This window comes from Chiloscyllium plagiosum, unplaced genomic scaffold (genome assembly GCF_037043375.1).
Source record: "Chiloscyllium plagiosum isolate Xiang-an unplaced genomic scaffold, Cpla_swu_hap1 HiC_scaffold_15, whole genome shotgun sequence".
NCBI classification, from domain to species: Eukaryota; Metazoa; Chordata; class Chondrichthyes; order Orectolobiformes; family Hemiscylliidae; genus Chiloscyllium; species Chiloscyllium plagiosum.
In genome coordinates, this window is record NW_028270153.1 from 9,271,057 (window position 1) to 9,289,488 (window position 18,432).

Here is an 18,432-nt window from a genome sequence, read left to right on the forward strand (position 1 = left end):
CGATTATCTGAACAAGACGGGCAGGGAGTATTTTGTTCAGATAACCGATTGTTCAGGTAACCGATTGTTCAGGTAACCGATTGTTCAGGTAACCGATTGTTCAGATAACTGATCACGTTTTTACGGGACCTTGAGATCTTGTTTGGATAATTAACGTTTGGATAACCGGGGTTATTTTGTACAAAGTTTTTAATCATTCTCTCTGTCAAGACAGCTATTGATATATTCATATTTACATATATTTATTGAATATATATAAAAAAAACTAGTCTGTGCTGTAGTGGAAAGGTCCGTTCAGAGCCTGGTTATTCCGAGGCTTGGATGTAAACGGGAACGGTAACCATAGTTACCCCCTGACTGCTGGGCAGCTCGGTCAAGGTGCTGTTGCCTGGGCTGGAGATGGTCAGCCAGTTCTGGTTGGTGTTGGTGGTGGCATTTGCCTCCTCGGACTCTGACAGGACGATGACATGCTCCTCCCTGCGCTGCCCGGCCTGCCCACCGTCCGCTCCCTCCTCTGTCCCAGGGGCAGTGTGGCTCTCAGCCGGGCCCCTCTTGGGTTTGCAGGGGCCCCGGCGGCTACCGGGACGCCGTTTCCGCGCCTGGCGTTCCTCCCCACGCCCGGCGAACAGCCCGCACCGGTGCTGCTTGAGGTATTTCTCGCGGGTGAAGCCTTTGCCACAGGGGGCACAGCGGATGGTGTAGGTGTCTGTATGCGAGTGCTGGTGCTCCATCATGTGGGCGCGGCGGCTAAAGCTCTTGCTGCAATACTGGCACTTGTACGGCTTGATTCCTGCAGCCAAAACAAACAAAAACACAAACTAAATTACATTTAAAAATCTCCTTCAGGAAACCCCCATCAGCACAGCAAGGCACTTCCAAAGTGTACAACACACTTCACAAAGGACTGACAAAATGGCACATTGATTTAAATAAAAATATGATTCTCTCACTGGATGTGGGCATCACCGATAAGGCCTCCACTTCTTACCCAGTCTTACCTCTACCAGGAGCTGAATTTAGATTTTTCAAAGGGCAGTTAAGGGTCAGTCTCATTGCTGTGGGACTGAAGTCACGTATAGGCCAAACCGGGTAAAGATGACAGATTTCCATCTCTGAAGGACATTAGTGGGTTTTTTCCAACAATCGATGATAGTTTCACAGTCACTGTCACTGAGACTAAAGTTTTACGTTCCAGATTTTATTAACTAAATTTAAATTCTACCATCGGGTGTGGTGGGATTCAAACTCACATCCTTGGAAGATTAGCCAGGGCCTTTTGATTCTAGAACAGCAACAGTACCATTGTATGACCATGCCTCCCCTAAACCATATAAGGTAAGTGGCATTTCGATTGAGGCTTTTGGAGGGGTTTGAGGGGACTGGATGGGTTACCTAGGCAAAAACATTTTCAGCTGCTGGGAGAGTCTAGCAGCTCTCCCATGGTTACCGTGGAGACATAACATCACACCATTCAGGAGAGAAACTAGGAAATAAGGCATCTTCTCCTTTTTCTAGAGAGGGACATACAAAAGAATTTAGAGTCAAGTTAGATGGAATCGAAAGCGGGATCAGCCATAATGTGCTCCTGTAAATTGAGTCTTCCTGACAGACACGTTAGCAAAGCTCCTTAGCTTGAACCCATCAGGACAAATGTAAGAATGCCGAATTTCAAATGATCACAAAAATTTATATCACAGGAAAAGGGGTGATTGGTTGCCAAAGGCAGAGTGTATGTTGCTGGAAAAGCACAGCAGGTCAGGCAGTGTCCGAGGAGCAGGAGAATCGATGTTTCGGTCATAAGCCCTTCATCAGGAACCTGCAGCAAAGGGATAGTAACGTGACAGAGACTGGGACTTCGGGAGCTATGGGCTGGAGAAGAAAATACCGAAATGCATCATTGTCACCCACTTCGATCAGAATACAGATTCCCAACGAGCTTTGACCAAGGTCATGGGATCAGCAATCAGGGTCACATGCCGAGTAGTGGGAGACAGAAATAAGTCTGGTTTTTTTTCAAAAGAAAAGGGTTTAATTGATGAAACTTAAAGAATATAGTTGCTGTACCTACCTGAGTGTGCGATTATATGAGCCTTCAGTTTGTCAGGTCTGTTGAATTCTTTTGTACAACCAGAGTGTACCCTGTAAGTGATGCAAAGCAGAAAGAGTGGACCTAGTCACTCATTCATAGATTCCAGTACCAGAGCGAGAAACAGCTACTGGCCAATCACTCTGAACAGAACAGCTATTGGTCAATACTAACCAAATCACTTGGAACAGAATGGCTAATGGTCAATACTGACCAATCACTAGGGGATGGAAGGCAATTGTCTGATCCAATGAGGTGGAAAGATGCTGACAAATTATTGCAAAAGAACAGCTATTGGTCAATGTTAACAAATCCCTGGAGGTTTTCGGAATCTCTCAAGTTACAGAAGAAATATTGGAAAGATGTTTTGTATGATTCACATGTAGTTAATTTGCTGCTATACTCTTTACTGCTTCAGTGGGTATATTCCTCTTTTCCGTCAGTGATTCCCTTCGGACTGGTTCTCTCTCTCGAGAAACTCAGAGGCACAGCCTGATTGACTGCACAGCAACCACCATTCCCAACCAAGTGGGTAGGAATGACGACCAGCCCTGGACCGTGTAGCCAATCCGACAGCTACGTTCGGAAGGTTCATGAGAGACAGGGACAGGCTATAGGCTGTGGGGGAGGGGAAGGGGGCAGAAACAGGGATAGGAGACATCACACCGTGTCAGAGGCTGGCATCAGCAATGGACAAATCTGATTAGAATTTGATTTTATTGTCATGTGTGCTCAAACACAGGAATACAGGAGTAACAGTGAAAAGTGTACAAAATCAGCATCTTAAAAAACAAAACCAGAATTTTAAAAAAACTAAAAAAGCCAAAAGATAAAGGAAAACATACAGATCTTAAAGTCCTTATCCAAAGGTCCAAAGTTTAAAGTTTCTCTGAGCCTAGTCCTGGCCTAAAGTATTGGACAAACTATCTCCAGTGAGGAGTCCTCCACCAACTGCCTTTGCTGCCAATGCAGAACCTGTTCAGATGCTCAAAGGTCACAACTGGGATCCCTTCAGTATCACACTACCCACATAGTATGCCCCAGGTGAAACCAGGGGAAGGTGGAAAACCCGACAAACATCTGGGATCATTCGTCCCCAAGCCCCTTTGTGCAAAAGGTGACTGGCCGTATTGATGCGGACCAGTATCTCTATGATTCTACAACTCTATGACTATAAGGTAAAAGCCGCACCATGGGACCGGAATCACATTATAGCCAGTACAGGTAAGGAAAGTTCACATTCTACAAATAACGGTCTAAATCCTTCAGTTGCCTTAAAGCCAATTCATGTTGAAGAAACATGCATTATAGCAGAACCAACTGTCATTTGCCTTTTAGTTTGAGACTGTCTCCCAGTCTCTGGTGTGGGAAGCATCTTTCCTACTTACACCCTGTCAAACTACCAACTATTTTGTAAGTTTCTATGAGATTGCCCCTCATTCTTCTAAACTCTAGAGAATACAGATTCTAGATTAGAGTGGTCCTGGAAAAGCACAGCAGTTCAGGCAGCATCCGAGGAGCAGGAAAATCGACATTTCGGGCAAAAGCCCGTAGTCAGAAATACAGGTAGAGAGCCTGAAGGATGGAGAGATAAGTGATAGGAGGGTGGGGGTGGGGAGAAAGTAGCATAGAGTACAATAGGTGAGTGGGGGTGGGGATGGAGGTGATAGGTCAGAGAGGAGGGTGGGGGAAGGTAGCAAAGAGTACAATGGGTGAATGGGGGTGGGGTGAAGGTGATAGGTCAGAGACGAGGGTGGAGCGGATGGTTGGAAGAGAGATTGGCAGGTAGGACAGGTCATGCGGGGGGTGCTGAGCTGGAAGGTTGGAACTGGGATAAGGTGGGGGAAGGGGTAATGAGGAAACTGGTGAAGTCCACATTGATGCCCTGGGGTTGAAGTGTTCCGAAGCGGAAGATGAGGCGTTCTTCCTCCAGGCGTCTGGTGGTGAGGGAGCGGCGGTGAAGGAGGCCCAGGACCTCCATGTCCTCGGCAGAGTGGGAGGGGGAGTTGAAATGTTGGGCCACGGGGCGGTGTGGTTGATTGATGCGGGTGTCCCAGAAATGTTCCCTAAAGCGCTCTGCTAGGAGGCGTCCAGTCTCCCCAATGTACAGGAGACCGCATCGGGAGCAACGGATACAATAAATGACATTGGTGGATGTGCAGGTAAAACTTTGATGGATGTGGAAGGCTCCTTTAGGACCTTGGATAGAGATGAGGGAGGAGGTGTGGCGCAGGTTTTACAGTTCCTGCGGTGGAAGGGGAAGGTGCCAGGATGGGAGGGTGGGTTGTTGGGGGGGGGGCGTGGACCTGACCAGGTAGTCACAGAGGGAACGGTCTTTGCGGAAAGCAGAAAGGGGTGGGGAGGGAAATATATCCCTGGTGGTGGGGTCTGTTTGGAGGTGGCGGAAATGTCGGCAGATGATTTGGTTTATGCGAAGGTTGGTAGGGTGGAAGGTGAGCACCAGGGGCGTTCTGTCCTTGTTGCGGTTGGAGGGGTGGGATCCGAGGGCGGAGATGCGGGATGTGGATGAGATGCGTTGGAGGGCATCTTTAACCACTTGGGAAGGGAAATTGCGGTCCCTACAGAAGAGGGCATCTGGTGTGTTCTGTGGTGGAACTGGTCCTTCTGGGAGCAGATACGGCGGAGGTGGAGGAATTGATGGCATTTTTGCAGGAGATAGGGTGGGAAGAGGAGTAATCCAGGTAGCTGTGGGAGTCTGTGGGTTTGTAAGAAATGTTGGTGTCAAGTCGGTCGTCATTAATGGAGATGGAGAGGTCCAGGAAGGGGAGGGAGGTGTCAGAGATGGTCCAGGTAAATTTAATGTCAGGGTGGAATGTGTTGGTGAAGTTGATGAATTGCTCAACCTCCTCGCGGGAGCACGAGGTGGCGCCAATGCAGTCATCAATGTAGCGGAGGAAGAGGTGGGGAGTGGTGCCGGTGTAATTACGGAAGATGGACTGTTCTACGTAGCCAACAAAGAGACAGGCATAGCTGGGGCCCATACGTGTGTCCATGGCTCCCTCTTTGGTCCGGAGGAAGTGGGAGGATTCGAAGGAGATATTGTTAAGGGTGAGGACCAGTTCAGCCAAACAATGAAAGTGTCGGTGGAAAGGTACTGTTGGGGACGTCGGGAGAGGAAGAAACGGAGGGCTTGGAGGCCCTGGTCATGGCGGATGGAGGTGTAGAGGGATTGGATATCCATGGTGAAGATGAGGCGTTGGGGGCCAGGGAAACGGAAGTCTTGGAGGAGGTGGAGGCCGAGGGTGGTGTCTCGAACGTATGTGGGGAGTTCGTGGACTGGGGGGATAGGACAGTGTCGAGGTAGGTAGAGATGAGTTCAGTGGGGCAGGAGCATGCTGAGACAATGGGTCGGCCAGGGTGGCCAGGCTTGTGGATCTTGGGAAGGAGGTAGAACCGGGCAGTGCGGGGTTCCCGGACTATGAGGTTAGAAGCTGTGGGTGGGAGATCTCCTGAGGTGATGAGGTTCTGTATGGTCTGGGAGATGATGGTTTGGTGATGGGGGGGCGGGGTCATGGTTGAGGGGGCGGTAGGAGGAGGTGTCCTCAAGTTGGCGTTTGGCTTCAGCGATGTAGAGGTCAGTGCGCCAGACTACCACTGCGCCCCCTTTGTCCGCTGGCTTGATGGTGAGGTCAGGATTGGAGCAGAGGGATTGGAGGGCTGCGCGTTGTGAGGGTGAGAGGTTGGAGTGGGGGAGGGGGGTAGACAGATTGAGGCGATTAATGTCCCGGTGGCAGTTGGAAATGAAGAGGTCGAGGGTGGGTAATAGGCCAGCACGGGGTGTCCAGGTGGATGCAGTGTGTTGGAGGTGGGCGAAGGGGTCCTCGGAAGGTGGGCGGGAATCCTGATTGTGAAAGTAAGCTCGGAGGCGGAGGCGACGGAAGAATTGTTCGACGTCACGGCGTGTATTAAATTCATTGATGCGTGGACGGAGGGGGATGAAGGTGAGTCCTTTGCTGAGGACTGATCGTTCGTCCTCAGTGAGGGGGAGGTCTGGAGGGATGGTGAAAACTCGGCAGGGCTGGGAGCTGGGACCCGGTGTGGGTGTGGAGCTGGAGTGGGGGAGGAGGCTGTAACTGGATTGGTTGTAGTGGTGGGGGGAATGGGGGTGGGGTCATGAGCAGGGGTGGTGTTCCCCTCAGGGTTCTGGGGAGCAGGGATGGTGACAGTGGGATCTGTGGGGAGGGCGTGTCAGCAGAATGCAGGTGAGTGGTGTTGGTGGGGGTGGAAGTGGTGGCAAACATGGCAGTGCGGGGGGGGGACGGAAGTCACTGAGTGTGTGACATCAGCAATGATGTGAGGGACGGCCTAATCTCAACTTCCCCTCATAAAACACTTTCACCATCTCTAGACAGTGTGGTGAATATTTCTTGTGCTCCATCTATGGAAATATATCCCATCTTGGATAAAGGGACCAAAGCTATGCATAATACTCCAGGTGCGCTCTCATCAAGGCGCTGTATAAATGCAGCAGGACATTTTTACTCCCGTTTCCTCATCCTCCCTCTACAAAGACCAACAGTATTTGTGTTCGCAATGCTTGCTGCACCTGCAGCGACCTTCTGAGCAAGGACATGCACATCCTTTTGCAAGCTGACCTGCCCTAATCCCTTAAATCACACAGAAATGACCAGCATTTGTTTCTCTTACCAAATTAGTAACCTCTCACATTCTCACTGAATACTCCATTTGCTTTGTTCTTGTCCATTCACTCAGTATATTGTCTAAATCCTGAAGAAGGGCTCATGCCCGAAACGTCGATTCTCCTGCTCCTTGGATGCTGCCTGACCTGCTGCGCTTTTCCAGCATCTGCAGTCCTCACTTTCTCCATATTGTCTAAATCCCCTTGAACACACTTTGGAGTCACAACCTTCATTCCCACCTCGACTTGTGTAAGCTGCAAACTTGGAAATTGCATCTGGGCCTGATATTCAAATCCCTGATATTTATTGTGAACAGCTGGGGCCCAAGTGCTGGTCCGTGTGGTACCCTGCTAATCACAGTTTACTAATCTGAGAATGACCCATCTACTCCTATTCTGTTTCCTGCCACACCTCAATCCATGCCAGTGTGGTGACCCCAGTCACTAAATTTTGTTTTTGAAAGATTGTAAATCAGGGGCACAGCCAACATTTATTTCCCACCCACACACACAATATGGAACACCCCCTCAAACCACCATTGTGTAGGAGACATAGAAGATAGGAGCTGGAGGAGGCCATTCAGCCCTTCAAGCGTGTTCCAACATTCGTCATGATTTATGGCGGATCAATAGCCTAATCTTGCTTCCTCCCCATAACCTTTGATCCCACTCACCCCACGTGCTATATCTGGCTGCCTCCTGAACACATTCAATGTTTTGGCATCAACTCCTTCCTGTGGTAATGAATTCCACAGGCTCACCACTCTCTGGGTGAAGACATGTCTCCTCATCTCCGTCCTAAATGGTCCTCCCCAAATCCTCAGGCACAGGGGGTGCAATGATGGGGTCTTTTACTGTCCACTATACCCTCTACCTGCCAATTCTTATTTTTAAATCGGAAATTTAAAAATTGTCGCTCTTCGAACATATAAAGGGATATTGAGCCAAGGCTGGTATATGGAGTTAGACCGGCTGACAGAAGCGACCTTTGAAAGTGCTATCACATGCACAATGGCCCGAATGGCCTCGTCAGCTACCCAGAGATCCAGAAACGAAAGGAAACCTACCTGAAAGGGCACTTGAACTTCTTGACGGGATCATGGGTTAGCATGTGCCTCTTCACTTTATCCTTGCGATTAAATGCTGCTGAACATAATGTGCACTTAAACGGTTTCTCACCTGCCCAAAGACAACAAAAGATAAGGAATAAAATGAAGCAGCCTGTTTCAAATTCACTGACTGAATGAGGCAGACATTCAGAGGTTTACAAAGGCTTTCGTGTAAAGTTACAGGTTACTGCAAACATTAGTTTCCACCTTTCCCTGTCCTGAAGCTAACTCCACACTGAGGACAAACACAGCTCCTGTTTATGATTCACGATGTGTATCTGGAGCAGGTGGGGCTTGAATCTGGATGTCCTTGCTCTGAGGTAGGGACACTACTCCACATCACAAGAACCCAAAAGGTAACACGGACTAGAGACAGTTTTAATTGACCTGCTGATGGATGTCATTACACATTTCTGGAGCAGGTGGCACTTGAACATGGGCCTCCTGGCTCAGAGATAGAGACACTACCACTGCACCACACAAGCCCTTTGCCACACTTCTTCCCTATCTTAACCTATCTGTTCAGCAATGTTATTACACACACCAAGAGCAGGTAGGATTTGAACTCAGGGCTTCCTGGCTCAGAGGTGTGGACACTCCCTCAACACAAGAACCCAAAAGACAACACTTTGAGCGTGGTGTGTGTCTGGAGGTCGCTAATTATGTTGGTGGTGGAGCTGCACTAAGTGGTTTAAGCTACAGGGCTGTGTGCAGGAAGATGGAATTCAAAAGGGCATGGAAACAGACTTTTCGGTCCAACTCGTCCATACTGATCTGGTTCCCAAAATAAACTAGTCCTACTTGCCTGTGCTTGCCCCACATCCCTCCAAACCTTTCCTATTCATGAACTTATCCAAATGTCTTTTAAAAGTTTTAACTGTACCCGCATCCACCACTTCCTCTGACAATTAATTCCACACACAAACCACTCTCTGTGTGAACAACTTGCGTCTCATGACTTTTTTAAAATTTTCTCCTCCCACCTTAAAATCCCCTAGTTGTGGACATCCCCACCACGGGGAAAAGTCCTTGGCTATTCACCTTATCTATGCCCTTGTGATTTTATAAACCTCTCACACCTCAACTTCCTACACTCCAATGGAAAAAAGTCCCAGCTTATCCAACCTATTTTCATAACTTAGACTCTCTAGTCCTGGTGATGTTTTTTCTGAACCCCTCCAATTTAATAATACCCTTCCAATGGCAGGGCGACCATCCGGGTACCTTTGGGTCAGCATGGACAAGGTGGGCTGTACAACCTCCTTCTGTGCCTGTATCATTTCTGTGGTCCTGCACACAGACTGGAGATAGTTTCTAAATGACCTGTTGAGAAACATCCTTCCTCACTTCTGGAGCAGGTGGGACCTTACAGAACGTAAAGTCCAGTGAGCACCACCAGCTCTCAAGCCGTGGAGCTGTTTCACTAGAACATTAAAGCATTTGTAACTCTGACAACGGCAACTGAACAGAAACAGCAGCATTCCCTGAATCGCTGCCAGTCAGACTTAACGCAGGTTTGGGGACACTGAAAAAGGACCCAACAAATCCCACCAACGTTGGCTCCTTCTACACCCACAGACAGTAGCAGAGTGCACCAGCTACAAGATACACTGCATTAACTCACCAAAACTGACACCTTCCAACCTGTGACCACCACCATCCAGAAAAACAAGGGCAGCAGATACAGAGGAACATGCAGAAGAATGAGAAGTGGTCTCATATCTCATGAAATACATCGGATTCTTAAGGGGCTTGACTGGGTCAGTGCTGAGAGGAGAAAGTGAGGTCTGCAGACGCTGGAGATCAAAGCTGAAACTTTATTGCTGGAACAGCACAGCAGGTCAGGCAGCATCTAGGGAACAGAAGATTCGACGTTTCGGGCACATGATTCCTGAAGAAGGGCATGTGCCCGTAACGTCGAATCTTCTGTTCCCTAGATGCTGCCTGACCTGCTGTGCTGTTCCAGCAATAAAGTTTCAGCTCAGTGCTGAGAGGATACAAACATCGCAGCATTTGACCCCTCAATCTTGCTCCCCTATTGATTATGATCAAGCCTGATCATTGAGGTCAATATCCTAATTCCACCCTCCCCCAATATTCTTTCATCCCATGAGCCACAGAGGTGTATCTACTCCCTCTTTGAAAACATGATGTTTTGGCCTCAACCACTTCTCGAGGGAGAGTCTCGGACCAGAGGGCATAGTTATGCTCATACTGAATGGTGGAGCAGGCCCTAAGCCTATTCCTGTTCCGATTTCTTATGGGGCTTACAAGATGCATTGCAGAATTTCAGCAAGGACCTCAGATAGCACCTTTCAAATCCAAAGGGACAGCAAATACATGGGAACACCACCCCCTGCAGGATCCCCTCCACGCCACTCACCAGCCTGACTTGGAAATATATCACTGTTCCTTCACTGGGTCAAAATCCTCAAATTCCCTCCCTAAGGGCATTGTGGGTCTATCTACAGCACATGGACTGCAGTGTTGCAAGAGGGCAGCTCACTGCCATCGTTCCAAGGGCAAATATGGATGGGCAAAAGTGTACTGGCCCAGCAGTGTCACTCACTTCCCCTGAATTATTAAAACAAATTGTGTAATAACATGGCCTTATGCCCAACACTGGGAAACATTCCAAAACTAGGCCATCTCAATCCTTCAAACAATAGCCTGACATTTGGTGGCAATAACAGCCACTAACATTCCCCTCCAAGACACTCAGTATCCTGCCTTGGAAAGATACCACTGTCGCTGGGTCGAAGCATTGGAATTCTCCCCCTGACAGCACTGAGGGCTGCATCTACCAACTCAAGGACTGACATGGTACCACACAGCAGCTCACTGCTACCTTCTCAAGGGCAATAAATGCTGGTCTAGCCAGCAACACCCACATCTGGTGAAAGAATTAAAAGAAAGGATTTTGTACAGTGTGTGAAACGTCATTCATTTAATTACAGACTCTGTCTCAGGCTGTCCAATAAGGAAGCTTGCTAACTTATTCAGATTTATCTGCTGCCTTAGCGTTGACCATTCACTCAAATTTCTTAACCTTCACCTTGACATCAGATAACCCGTAATAAATTAAGCAAAAACTCCAGCATGTCAATTTAACACTTCAACTATTCTGTTTAATCCAGACTGATGTTTTTCCATGAAATAACATCTCCACAATTTATAGAGATGGACAGTATAGAAGCTAGCATCTACCCTTTCTGGCTAGTCTCAACCATCCCACCACAATCCTACAAACCTCTCCTCCTTTTGATGACAATTAGGGATTTACAATAACAACTGGCCTAACCAATGGCAAACATGTCCCAAGGGATGCAGGAAACAATACGTTCATTCAATTTTGCTTTGAAGGTTAATATTGGATCTGTTTACACTGCCTTTTCAGGCAGAATATTCCATTGTCATTGTCATAACTTGCCCCTGGTTTGTTTCCCAATGCCCGTACATCTCTTACCTCTCATTATCAACTCCCCAGTCAGGGAAAACCTAGGTAGCTCTCTGTTTAACATGGTAGTTGATCATCCAGTCAATAGGTCAGTTAGCTGGACAGCTGGCTTGTGACGCCAACAGTGTGGGTTCAATTTCTGCGCAGCTGGGTTTACCGTGAACGACTCACCTTCTCTACCTGTCCCCTTGCCTGAGGTGGTGACCCTCAGGTTAAACCATCACCAGTCGCTTCTCTCTAGGCCCATGGCAATTTTACCTTTACATCAATGAAGTCTTCAATGAGACTAACCTCGGATCTCTAGAGAGTTTTGTTAATTCGGGACACATTTCCCTCGTGATGAGACAATCTGGCGACAGTATTGTAGGTTCCTATATCACCTGCTCTCTCTGTGATGGCACTATCCTTGAGCTCCTCTAGGCACATCTACACAAACGGCTGATGACAATTAGAATAATCCAAACAATAGAGTCAGTCTTGGACTTTGCATCAATATAAATTTATCAACATCAACAACAATGTGCATTTGTGTAGCACCGTGATTGTAGATGAATATCCCCAGATACTTGATCAAATGTAATTTGATGAGATAACAGGGACAGGAGACTGTACACTTGGCCACTCACTATTCTGACTTGGAGATATATTGCCTATCCCTCAGTGAACAAATCCTGGAACTCCCTCTCGAAGAGTACTGAGAGGGTCCCTATACTCTAAGGACAGCAGCAGTTCAAGAAAGCAACTCCCTCTCACCTTCTTGAGGAACAATAAATAGAACAGACAGTAAACCGATGCTTGCTGGTTACACGTTTTGGCCATTAGCCCTTCATCAGGAATCATCACATTCTTGATGAAGAAGTTTATGCCCGAAACGTCGATTCTCCTGCTCCTTGGATGCTGCCTGACCTGCAGTGCGTTTCCAGCACCATACCTTTTGGCTCTGATCTGCAGTCCTCACTTTCTCCAACACCTATAACTAAGGCAGGAATGTGTTTCAGAGAAGCATGGACCAGAAGTGACCTTTGAACTTTTGCTGTGAAAGCCTCAGCTCAGAGATGAGTCCTGTCATAGCTCCCCCAAGGGATTGCATTCCTGAATAAACGATGCACAGTAACTCCAAAATATTCTAACAGCTCCTCACAAGCATAGATTCACAGTGTGGTGAAATGTGAATAAAAATTAATTGCACCACCTTTGGGAGTTATTAATATTCACCTTCATAATATGCATAGTAAACAACTCACTCTATTACTTCTCTCTGGGGCCTTGCTATTACACGGGGGTTCCATCCCAAAGGTATTGTCATTTCTTTTAAACATAAATATAGATGGTGTTATCCCAGTTCCACACGGCTAAGATTTATTTCAGCTGGTGAATTTCAGAACACTGTAAACAACGCCACTTCAGTTTTCACTTTTAGCCCGAGAATTCTCTGGCTGTACTTTTATTGTTTTTGTGTAAATTTAGTTTGTCATTCTATCAAAACCTCACAACATCTCCAAAGCATTTCATACAGAGACCTCCAAGTGGGCCCAGTAAGCTCCCAAAAACAGGACAACCAATCAGGACACGAGGGAAAACCGAAACTGCTGGGAAAACTCAGCAGGTTCGGCAGCATCTGTGGAGAGAAAGCAGAGTTAACGTTACAGGTCCAATGACCCTGCTTCAGAACCTGAGGGTCACCACGTCTCAAGCGAGGGGAGTGATTGAGAGTCCTGCATGGGTAACCTCAGCCAGTGCAGGAATTGAAACCGTGCTGTTGGTGTAACACAGACCAGCCTTCTGACCAACTGAGCTAACCAAGCCCCACTTCTTCAATTTAAAGCCAGGGAATCTTTGAGACCTACCAGAATGAATGAGAAGGTGAAGCTTGAGATAGTGCTCGGTTTTGAACGACTTTTTACATATTTGACACTTGAACACTCCTCCTCCACCGTGCACTGGGAGATGTCTCCTTAGGTACCTCTCACTTGGAAAGACCTGTCCGCAGGTTGAGGAACACACAACAGGTTTAAAAAGCTTTTTTTAAAAAATCATTCATGGGATGTTGATGTTGCTGACTGGGCCAGCATTTAATGCCCATCCCTAATTGTCCAGAGGACAGTTAAGAGTCAACCACTTCACTGTGGGTCTGAAGTCACATGTAGTTTATACCTGAATAGGCATCGAACCCTTAGGGTGCAGATAGAGGTCACTTGGCTCATTGCAACAGCTCTCTGAACAGCTATATCCCTGTAACCCTATATTTACTTCACCCAGGCCTGCACATCATGGGCGATTTAGCACAGCCAATCCAACCAACCTGCACATTCACAATTCAGGGGAGGCAATGGACCAGTGGTATTACATCTAGGCCACACTAGGAAGGGACAGTAGTTTTCTTCCTTCAATGACAATAGTGAACCAGATGGGCTTTTCCAACAATTGACACCAGTTTCATGGTCATCCTTTGACTCTTAATTCCAGGTTTTGAACTGAACCCAAATTCCACGACCTGCCCTGGCTGGATTCGAACCCATGTCCCCGGATTAGTAACTCTAGTGACATCACCACTGGACCATAGTCTCCCCTGAGGTGATGACGGTCCCCATTAAACCTCCCCCACTCCCCATCTCTGATCCTGATTCAACTCCAACACAGGGTTAAAGACAGAGTTATTGAGAAGTCCGATGGCAGTGGGAGAACAGAAATTCCCAACTTTACAGCTGGTTTGGGAAAAGGGTGACAACTAGTAGGAATTTTCCACTCGAAGGGGAGTAGGAATCTGGAACTCTCTCCCATGCACCCACTACTCCCACCCCCCCAACACCCCCACCCCTGGGCACCGCCAAATACAACAATGGTTGAGACTGGGGGTCAATTGAAAACTGGATATTCACTGACTCTTATTGGAGAAGGTTGAGAAAGGTTCCAGACTGAAGCAGCTGAACGGAATTAAGGTACAGGTCAGCTGTGATTTCACTGATGCACTGGATGGAGGGGCTGAGTGGCCTTAACAGGAACTGTAACATTTCCCAGATTGGTTATTCGAAATGGCCTCTCCCAGGGAGTGAGACACTGCAGGACGGGGTGAGGGGGGAGTGAAGTCAGAATGGCCCAACTATTTTGGCCGTCTGCAGGTTCCCCACTACTCTTTCCCGTATCCATAACTGTTTCTGTTTCTAGGGCCGGATTGTCCTGTCACCAGTTGTGAAGAGAATGGGCTTGAAGTCCACTTGAAAGAAACCCCTCCACTAAGGTTCCCTCATCTCATTAAAAGGGCCAGTTGCTTTTATACAGAATAGCTATCCAACACTCAGGCATGGGAAGCAGTACAGAGAAGGTTCATGGGGCTGATCACAGCGACAGAGGGGCTGGCTTCCCAGGTCAAGCTGGGTAAAGGGTCCCTGTACTCTTTGGAATTAGACGAATAAGAGGTGACCTTATTGAAGCATACAAGATCCTTGGAGGATCTGATAGCGCAGATCAGGACAGCTTTTTCCTGTTGTCAGAAAACCTAGGACCAGAGGGAATAAGGGGTTACAGATTTAAGTTAGAAATGTGGAGGGATTACTTCTCTTGGAAGATGGTGAAGTTGTGGAATTCTTTAACATAGAGGCTGGGTCAGTCAGTATATCCAAGGCTGAGATTGACAGATCTTTAATCAGGAAGCAAATCAAGGAGTATGGTGAAAAGGCAGGAAAGTGGGAATTGTGGATGATCAGATCAACCCTGGTCTCATTGAATGGGCAAGGAGATCAGATGGGCTGAATGGCCTTCTCCTGCTCCTCTGCCTTATGGTCTCAGGGCTCACCTTCTGACAATGCGGGCAGGGGTAATTGTGAGAGGCTGTCTGGAGGTGATGTTCAAGGGCTTCAGGTGTGGAATATTTACTCAAACACCTCGAACACCTGGAAACAAAAGAAGAAAGAGGAATTAGACTTTCCCATTTGAGAATGAGAGCTGCTTTGGAAAGAAAGGAGGCAGGCTGAAGTCCATCGTCCAAGGTGACCCTCCAATAGCAGTCACGGGGGTGTGCTGCACTGTCAGAGGGGCCACTTGTTGGAAATTAAACCAAAATCCCATCTGTTCCTTCACTGGGATATAAAATAATTCCAGGGTAATATTTCTGAGAAGAGCAGTCAATCTCTCCATGTTGTCCTGGATAATCCTGACCCATCAGTAAAACAGCTTGTCACGTCATTAACTCAATAGTTGTTGGGAGCTTGCTTTTTGCCTATTGTCCTTTATGTCTACGACATCCCGACACATGTCAACGTTACACTGGAACCTCGAGAGAAAGGTTAAACATGATTTATCCATATTGTAGGAGGGATGTGATAGCACTGGAGAGGGTACAGAGGAGATTTACCAGGGTGTTGCCTGGGCTGGGAAGGTTTAGTTAGGAAGGGAGTCTGGCTAGGCTGTAGTTGTTTACCTTGGAACATAGAACATAACAGCGCAGTACAGGCCCTTCGGCCCTCGATGTTATACCGGCCAATCTGAAGCCCATCTAACTATTCCATGTACGTCCATATTCTTGGAATACAGGAGACTGAGAGGGGACATGATTGATGTGATAAATAAGTAAGGGGCATAGATAGTGTAAAGGGCTCTTGTGGTGCAGTGGTATTGTCCCTATCTCCAAGCCAGGTAGGCCTTGGTTCAAATCCCACCTGCTCCAGACATGTGCCATAGCTTTTCTGGTTAAAAAATATCTGGGTGGCAAACTTAGGAAGGAACCTTTCTCCTTGGCAGAGGGCTCAATGACCAGTAGCATAGATTGAAGGTAAGGGGCAGGAGGTTTACAGGGGGATGTGAAGAAACATTTCACTCAGAGGGTGGTGGGTATCTTGAACTCACTGCCCATTAAGGCTGGGAGATGCAGAAACCCACTTGACATTGAAGATAGATTAAGATGTGAACTTGTGATGCCAAGGTATAAAAGTCACTGGGCTAAGTGGCAGGAAATGGGATTAGAATAGATAGCGGGCTCATTTTTAACCAACACTGACTTGATGGGCCGAAGGGGCTTTTTTTGTGCTGCAGAACTCGATGAATTTTTTTTTGTCTTTAATCATAACAGTCAGTCACACAGCTACACCCTGCATGGCTCTTGGACAAGGAAAGGTTACAGGGGAAAGACAGGAGAACGGGGTTGAAAAACATACAAGACATGATCAAATGGCACAACAGAGTTGGTGGGCTGAAAAACCTAATTTTACTCAAATATCTGACGGTACCCATCTCTCACTCAGTGATGATGTGGGTCACAGAGGCTTAATGACTCTGTGCTGTGGAGGAGGGCAAACACAGTGACAATTTTGACACTATGTAGAAGGTGAGGATGGGCCGGGGTTGGAGGGTGGTGAAGCCATAGGGTTCAACTCCAGGTCCCGAGGGGTGAAAAACAGCAGGATTTTCCTTATCTCCAACTCAGGGAGGACAGTGGGGGGTGGGGTGGAGGGAAGATCGTGTGTGATAATGTGTGCGAGTTTTGAGAAGATTTGTAGCACAGATTAAGGTTCGGGTTGTAATTACAAACTGGAAGAAGATAGAGTTTGCAGAATAGAGTCTGGGACCCAGTCAGCAGGCTGGGAGTATTGGCGGGAACATGGAGGAACTGATACATCCCTGCAACCCAAGGGAAATTCACAACGGCTGTGTTCTTACGTGACACACGGTCTGCCAATCCGAAAGGAACACTAGCTCACCTGTAAAACGTGGGGCATTTCTTGGGGGTCTGTTGGGGGTAGAGGTTGTGAGAATATTGGTGTACCCCCAGCTCATACAGCGATGGGAAGATCTTACTGCACAGGTGGCACCGGTATGTTATCTCATCGTCGTGATTCTTGATGTGTTCAACAAACTCATCGAGCTTCACAAAGGTCTGAGTGCAATTCTTCACGACACACTTGTACACCTTACAGAGGAGAACACGTGATAGCAGCATTAGAAACAGGAGCAGGCCATTCAGCCCCTCAGACCTACTCTGCCCTCACAGCCAATGTTCCGCCTCAACTCTGCTGCTGCATTACCCCTTCAGTGCACCGACACTCCATCACTGAGCATCCACGGCTCCCAGAGGAAACTAGCCAAAAGGTCACAGCCCTCCGAGTTCAGGGATTTTATTGCATCCCAATATTAAAGGATCCCTAGATTCCATGGACAGGGAATAGAGAAGACATCAGTTTAATGTTTCCTTTGAAAGATGGTGCCACTGAGAGAGTGGCACTCCCCCAGCACAGCAGGGGGAATGGGATCCAGTCCCTTCACCATGGTAACTTTGATTCTTCCAGCCCAATTCCCTGAAGAGGGATTTTGCTTTGTTCTGGTAAATCCTGTAGCAGATGTGTCCATTTTCTCAGCATACACCCTTTTCAGAATGATACAGCTTTCAATCAGATCACCCCTTGTTCCTCTGAACAGCCATGAGTGAGACAGCGTGAGATACAGCGATCGAGAGAGAATGTGAGAGAGGAGGAACGAGGGAGTGTGAGAGTGTGTGCAGGCGCGTGTGTGTGTGTGTGTGTGCGCGCGCGCGCGTGTGTGTGGGACGAGTGTGCACATGTGAGGGGCGCGGGAGTGAGCAAGGTGTGCGCGAGGGGCGTGCGAGAAGTGAGGCAGTGTGGGGGGAGCAGTACCTGTTGGTTCTTGTGCTGGATCATGTGGGACTTCAGCTGGAAGTAAGTGACGAATTTCCCAGGACAGAACTGGCACTGGTAGGAGCTGTCAATCACCACCATCTGCTTCACCTCCCCACCAGCACCAGCACCCGCTTCACCCGAGTGACTGGCAGGATTCACCAGTGCCCGCTGCTCAGCATTCTGCGATAATTCTGCTTCCAGTGGAAATTGGAGCATTGGGAGTGGGAGTGGGGGTGTGGGGGGGTGAATGGAGATTGGGGAGAGAGGACAGTGAGGAATTTACAGAGAGGAGAGAGTGGAGGAGGGTCGAGGGTGGTGAGAGGGCGGGGAGAATTGGAGGAGATGGGGAGAGTGGGGGGGAGACGGGGTCACAGAGTCGGGGGGTGACACGGAGAGTCGGGGGGGAGAGTCGGGGGGGGAGAGTCGGGGGGGGAGAGACGGGGGGGGAGAGACGGGGGGGGAGAGACGGGGGGGGAGAGACGGGGGGGGAGAGA

The 18,432-nt window shown here is 48.1% G+C and overlaps 1 protein-coding gene across 1 annotated transcript in view; it reads right to left on the bottom strand.

Annotated features, from left to right (window-relative positions):
* Nucleotides 1-217: 217 nt before the first annotated feature.
* The window catches only part of LOC122559882 (uncharacterized), a 25,729-nt gene continuing 7,514 nt past the window's right edge, over nucleotides 218-18,432 (bottom strand). The window contains exons 4-10 of the mRNA XM_087994595.1: nucleotides 17,936-18,214; nucleotides 17,006-17,214; nucleotides 15,106-15,202; nucleotides 13,160-13,292; nucleotides 7,814-7,925; nucleotides 2,069-2,139; nucleotides 218-790 (exon numbers count right to left, since the gene is read on the bottom strand). Coding sequence (XP_087850721.1) covers nucleotides 306-790; nucleotides 2,069-2,139; nucleotides 7,814-7,925; nucleotides 13,160-13,292; nucleotides 15,106-15,202; nucleotides 17,006-17,214; nucleotides 17,936-18,214 — 1,386 coding nt within the window. The 3' untranslated portion in view covers nucleotides 218-305. The remainder of the gene's footprint in view (nucleotides 791-2,068; nucleotides 2,140-7,813; nucleotides 7,926-13,159; nucleotides 13,293-15,105; nucleotides 15,203-17,005; nucleotides 17,215-17,935; nucleotides 18,215-18,432) is intronic.